The sequence below is a fragment of the Papaver somniferum genome, chromosome 2 (genome assembly GCF_003573695.1).
Source record: "Papaver somniferum cultivar HN1 chromosome 2, ASM357369v1, whole genome shotgun sequence".
NCBI lineage: Eukaryota > Viridiplantae > Streptophyta > Magnoliopsida > Ranunculales > Papaveraceae > Papaver > Papaver somniferum.
The window spans coordinates 124,490,317-124,497,332 of NC_039359.1; the positions used below are offsets into that span (position 1 = coordinate 124,490,317).

Below are 7,016 nucleotides of genomic sequence, written 5' to 3' on the forward strand. Positions count from 1 at the left end.
ACCGGTTTTAGATATAACCTGCTCAAGTTCGCAGACTGGGTTCGCGGACTTAAGCTCATGGAAGGAGTTCACAAACTCCAGCAGAAATTCTCGGGTCGAGAACTTCCGCCAGTTCGCGGACTGAGTTCGCGTACTTGGCTCACGCCACTTCCATTTCTCTTGATCAACAAAGTTCGCAAACTTTGGTTCAAGGAATAAGGACTTATACATATATGTGTTTCCACAACAATGCTTATATCCTACCAATGGTTATGCAATCTAAACTCTCATCTCAATCATTGAAACATTCTCAGAGGACGGATATAGCCGTTATTCACAGACCATTTTTCGTCAGAGCAATTTTCAAAGTGATTGAAACATAACATGATTTTCGTCACTAGGTAAAGATGAATTCGGCTAAAGAGAAAGCTTACCAACACATATTTCGAGAAATAGATAGGCGAGATAAACTCGGCTCGAAATAGCAAATGTGCATAATGAAAGTCTATATATCAAAACGACTTTTGTCTCAAGAGTAGGAGATAGAATAGATAGACTTTTGAGTGACAAATAAGTTCAAGTCTCCACATACATTTTAGTCGATGAAGATCCACCAGTTCCTTGAGTAGTCCTTCGTCTTGTATGATGATTTCCATGGAGTTCTTGATCTCAACTACACTTTCTATCCTAGTCAGAGACCTTTAGCTATGTAGACTAGAAATCAAGACTTATAGTTTTGATCACTAACATTGACAAACATGCTTGAGATAGCAACCCACGCGAGTTCAACCGAGCAATGCTCTAACAACAACTTAAATTAGTGAGTGTTCAATATGGACTAGGTCCCGAGATTTTTTCTATAAGATTGTAGTTTTCCTCGTTAACAAAAATCTTTGGTGTTCGTGTTATCTTTTTTACGCATTATATTGTTTTATCTTTATAATTGAAATATCATAGGTTATACGTATCTAAACCTAAATAGTATTATGTCAACTGTAAAGAACCTACACCACTTGTTCTTGTTGAATTCGTATCTTGAAATATAGATTACAAGCACTTATTCTTGTTGGAATTGGGTTCATGATCAGTTCCGGTACATACTAGGTTTACCTTGTTAAAAACAATCTTAAATGCAGTTTCGTAACCAAACGTATAGATTATACAAGGATTTTCTATATAGGTTCCCTAATGAAAAAGTTGGGTGTATTTGGTATCAACCGCATTTTCAAATAATTGCATCTTAGAATGCAATAAAGGATTTGTCACATGCGTTGCTTGATATCTATCATCATACTCTAGATATACGATGAGGTCTGCATATTTGTTCTGACGAAGCGAATCAGGTTTTTCGAGTCTGTTCAAAGTACACTATGGCCCTTTGTCTATTTGGCATTGTTTTGTTTACCATCAGCATGGCCCATATTTTTGCCATCCTTGCAGTGGTAATCTCTATAGGCCTATTTAATATACTTGATCTAAACTGAGTATAATTTTTTTTTATTTCTTTATAGTGTGTTTGGCTGCAAATTCATAATTCTGAGGATATATAATTCCATAGGATTACAAATATCGGGAATTATGTAAATTCCTCGTGTGTTTGGCAACTATGTGAAAAGTTCATAGAATTCTAAGAATTTCCTTATTTTGAATCCCGCGTGCTGTTTGGAGACCGTTTAGAAGGAGAATAAGAGCAACTTCAGTGATGCGATCATAACAAAAGATAAGGACAAAAAAAACGACCAAATTTAAGTTTAGTCCGTGGTGTTACACTAGGATGTAAGAGTAAATTTGGTCGCTAGGAAAAAGTATACACCAGGATCACATTATATGCCGCCCCATCACCAGGATCACATTATATGCCCGCCCCATCACAAGATCACATTATATGCACGCCCCATCAGCCATCAGGCGAACTTTATATGTACGCCTCATGAGGATCACATTATATGCCCGTCCCATCACCAGGATCACATTATATGCATGCCTCATCAACAAGATCACATTATATACCCGCCCGGTGACAAACAAACATTATACGTTCGCTCGACTATAATAGTTTTGGTCTTGGTCCCAGACCAAATATAGTCTGGAATTTGGTTTTGGTCCGGCTTTTAGTCTTTACTCTGTCCCGCTGTGTCTCGTCTCTGGACCATAGTTATAGGTTTGATCGTCCACTGTGGACGCTCTAAGTGACTTTTAGGGTTAAAATAAAGTGTGTCCAGAAGTCCCGCCTAATTCCTAATTTCCTCCAACAACTCTTGGGAAACCAAATATGTCAAGGGAATTGTAATTCCTCCAAATCTCTGAACCCATGAATCCCATCTTTGAAATTCTATATCCAAACCCATCATTAATCTAATTCCCATGATTGCTAGTAGGGGTACCAATATAATTGGGGGTGTACCAGCCTAAATATATTGGACTTTTTATTTATATAGGTATACTTTGAAAAACCCTCAAGCAAATTAGTACTCCATATGTAAGCGATATTGTAGTGGATGACGGTTGTCATTGAACATTTCACACACTTGATAAAACTTTATCTTGTTCTTACGTGGTTGTGCTAGGCTGTCAGAATCGTCGTTAACGGGTCTCTCCAAATGAACCCACTCCGGCATATCTGCATGGCCTCAATCTGCCCCATTTGTGGTTATCTGCTTTTGATCGGCAAAGTAGATCTTTAATTAATAAAAACTAAATGTGGGTATAAGAAAATTGAGCCGCCCCCAGAACAAAGCAAAGCAAAGAAAAGAGAAAGAAGCTAAAGTGATGATAATACGAAGAATAAGAAAGTGAAGGAATTAGCTTTTCTCCGTGACTTGCTCCTCAACACCACACAGGTTCTTAAGTTCTTTTGCTTTATACTGTGCACCCCCACATGATTTTTGTGTCGATTCTTTACACCCTCTTACAAGTTACAACAGCATTCGATTTTCAAGGACAAACTTCCGTAGGAACTTAACAGTGGCCGGCGAAATGAAAATAGTATTTGTTTGATGTCGGTATAATATTTGTTTTTTCATGTAATTTAGTGTCGAAAATAGTGTCATATCCAACGTGCATTGATGCTGTTTCTTGGATTGTAATTGTATACATTATAATGCCGACCTTTCTCGGATAGGGTCCATTGTCAGAGCACGGCCAAGATATCACTGTGGATTTTGTACAAAGTCTGGCAGATAAGACTCTTGTGGTCTTGGTTGGCATCTCAATAACTATGTCTCCACTCATCGGTAAATAGATCTTGGTGGTGGTGGCTTTAATTCCCCGCCATCCACTCTTATACCTAAACATAAAAACTAAACAGCAAGGCCTTCTTTATCAAGATTGCTAATAAGGGGAAGGGTTTGATTGGGGTGTACCAAAAATACATATAGGACAAAATAACTATTGTCTTTGGGTTGGTACACCCCCAGCGAATTGATACCCCGTTAGCAGACTTGTTCTTTATTCATGAATGGAACTTGCAGGTTTCTGCTGCAAGAATTTCTTTGCCGGTTCACTGTTTCACTTCACACTTGAAAGACTGGCGACAAGGGATTCAAAACAGGATACTCTTATTATCTCCATTTTTTTTTCTTGATTACACCAAAATTACACAAAGAAAATGAAACAAATACTGAAATAAATCAACTATCACACAGTAGAGTAATTTCATTGTTACTCTTTAACAAGATGATTACAGAAAATGGCGGACAACACTTATGGATAGGGATCTTGGTTATCTCCTCCACTTTTAACCCTTAAGTAGAATCTCAAACTTTTTCCCGGCGATCTCAACCTCAAACTTAGCTGCATTTTTGTTAAGCTCAACCTCGACCTCTTTCCCGGCAAACTCAACCTCAACTTCAGCTCCAGTTTTGTTTAGCTCAACCTCAACTTCATTCCCTGCATGCTCAATATCATACTCGATTCCTCCATTAGGAAGTGATTTCTTCTTGATCGACGATCCACCACTAGTCTTCTTCAACACTTGCTCCTGTGACACTGATCACAATAACAACGAACATACATTTTTTAGTGATTAAAGTGAATGTAAAATGAATTAGTCAAGCATAAACTAAAATTCGATTGCAGAAAAACTTACGTGTGTTTTGAGGAATGTCCTTAACAGCTAAGACCTCAGAAGAGATGAGAACAACAAAAGCAACAAGAAGTCCCAACACAATGAAGTTCCTGTTAATCGCACCCATTTCAAAGTTCTTGTGTACTAATGCAAATGCTTAAAGGACACTGCTAGATAATAGTTACTGAAGAAGAGAGTACTTGAAGATGAGAATGAGGAAAGTGATGTGATTTTAGGCTCAATTTATAGAGCAAAGAAGAAGAAAATTCACCTACAAGCTGCTGCAATGATGCCAGGGGCAATCAGTGAACCTTTAACAGTGACGCCCCCACTGAGCATAATAATGTGTCAGTAAAGTGTCGGACAAATGCGCAGGACATGGTCCAAATTGATATTGTCGATCTTTTCTTATTCAAGAAGAGCAATGATACACAGCATGATTCAGTCCCGTGATGTGCACCGACAGGGATCTGACGGCCTAAATATCACCCTCTCTATATTGGAATAGGAGTGGGGCATGAGTGAACCCCACCCCTTCTCACACGGTGCACAATTCACAGTCCATCAATCATTTTCGATTCAAGAAAGGTAAAATATCCAAAACTATTTTTAGTTTATGTAGCAGCCACTGGTCCAGTAGCTTTTCATATCAGATTATAAAATTTTAGCTTGCAGCTCTTCAGTTTTGCAATTCTCTTTAGGCTTTTGGCCAACTTGAAATGCCATAACTTCTGGTACATAGTGGTATTTTAAGTTTTGATGCAGATTAATTTTGACCTACATCAGTTACTCGAATAGGTCTAATTAAGTTTGGTAGTCTCCATGTGAGGTGAGGCTTCAACTTTTGCGGAAGACTGAAGAATATCGGTCCAAGCCACAAGATCCCGTAGTAATTTTGGAGTTGTGGAAGGGGTGAAATGGTCTTTCACGGTGGGAGAGATAGGTCCCCAGAGGAGCTAATTTTTAAAGATTAGAGGGTGATTTGTCTTTGGTGCTCCAGCATTCGGAGATTATTCCCTTTAACCAATTTAGTTTAATCAGGAGGTGACTGTTTGATGTAGTGGCCAGTGGGAATTTTGGTCTTTAGGGTCTGCTTGGTATATATAATTAGCCATTGCCTTATCCTGTATATGTATAATATCAATCATTACTTTTTGCTTTATCGGTTTAATGCAACTTTATCTTTAATACAAAATAATATTAACCCGTGCCCCGTGGTAATAAGTAACAACAGTTAAACTATTGTACCTGTTGGAATAAAGTTACTTACCCAACACTTCTCTTCTAGAAGATCAGCCGGGATTATATTTTTTGAAACAGAACTTCATTGAAAATAAAGTTAAGTACATAACTTCAGGCTAACAACATCATCCCTACGGCTTTATTCATATTTTCATGATATTGTGCAAAATATTAAAAGAAGCTCTATGCTTTCTGGCTCTGTTAGATATTTTATAAGCTACATTGTTATCTGACATGTTTACATAACTTGTAGAAGTTCCTACATTAGTAGCTAAAAGATGCTTTATTCATTTACAATTCCCTGGTTCATCCAATGTACATGAGGCATAGCATCATTGATAGAAGATACTGCATTTTGATAATTTGATTCAAGAAATATGTTTGCAGATTGTATACTCTTGGCCCAAATTACTGCTTCCTTTATGGCCAATCATTCTGCCTGTTCCGGTTATAGTCCTCTGTTAGAGCATAGCTCGGTTGAACCCACCAAGCGTTGGTATGTCAAGTTTGGTTGTCATATTTTAGTGAATCAAAACTCATGTTAAGAGTCGCTTGATTATGTACTAGAGTCAACTTCGTATAGGTTAGCTAGAAAGTATTAGGATATGAGACTTTACAAGTATTGCGAAGACTTGAAGATGTGAAGAAGCAAGGAGATATAACGACAACAATCATCCTTCCACTTGAGGTTTGTGATATTTGACTTGAACTGTTTCATTCCCTAGCGTATCTTTCAAGTCGTGCATATTGAAAACAAAACTGCGAAGCATATTTGAACTCTAGATAAACATAGTATTAAGGAATACAATACGAGGTTTATTGCTTAACCATTAAACTTCGTAGATAAGACATCGCCATAATCATTTGAATGCTATTGTGATTATGTATGGGTATGAGGTGAGGATTTCATCCTAGTGAACAATTTTTTACATGTGTTCTAAGGAAGTAAGTTCCTAAACTTGTTTGTGAATCGAAAAGGAAATCGCCAGGCGTTATTGGTTTTGTTATTCATTACATATCTTATTGTTGATGGTGGTTTTTAGCTTAGGGTTAAAATTGTAAAACCTTGCATCTGATGTGACGTCACTCTGTAAGGAAACGAAGCCATGAGTGTTAACCTCTCCACTGGCATATTTATTGAGCCGTTCAATATATTTACATGAAATTTATCCAGACTGGTGCATGTAGCAACCATCCCAGATGTTCTGTAAATTTCGGCGCCTTGCCTATATTACTTATTAATATAAGATTCACTGAGTACTTTTCCTGTGCTATGTTCCCCGACAGAACTCTTAATATCGGTATGGCATGACGGATTTGTGTTCACTCGCAGCAAAGTAGCACGGACCTCCAAGTACCAAGGTTAAGGCCCTTGAGAAAAATACTCAGTCAGAAAGCAAAGAATAAACAGAACCGCGGAGTAGGAGGAACAACGAGGGAAGAGTGGCCATGCCATAGGCTAGTCGGCGCCACTTGGCCACGCCCCATGATACCCAAACCTCCCTTATTCCTATGTCAACCAATCAGATCGCTTTAAACCCGCCACCGTGACTGGAAGTGTGGCCACACCCTTGCTTGTAGGCCCCCTTTCCATCGACTAATCAGATCGCTCTAAAGCCGCCACACTCACACCAGAAGTGCAGCCACGCCCATGCTTGGCCGGCCCTCTCTTTTTCGACCAATCAGGTCGCTCTAAACTTTCCACACTCACATCAGAAGTGTGGCGGCC

General features: G+C 38.6%; 1 protein-coding gene across 1 annotated transcript; it reads right to left on the reverse strand.

Annotated features, from left to right (window-relative positions):
* Positions 1-3,516: 3,516 nt before the first annotated feature.
* LOC113349032 lies at positions 3,517-4,309 on the reverse strand. The gene is made up of 2 exons (XM_026592948.1): positions 4,067-4,309; positions 3,517-3,966 (listed from the first exon to the last, which is right to left on the reverse strand). The coding sequence occupies exons 1-2, from the start codon at positions 4,170-4,172 to the stop codon at positions 3,716-3,718; spliced, it is 357 nt and encodes a 118-aa protein (XP_026448733.1). The 5' UTR covers positions 4,173-4,309; the 3' UTR covers positions 3,517-3,715.
* Between the last annotated feature and the right edge of the window lie 2,707 nt (positions 4,310-7,016).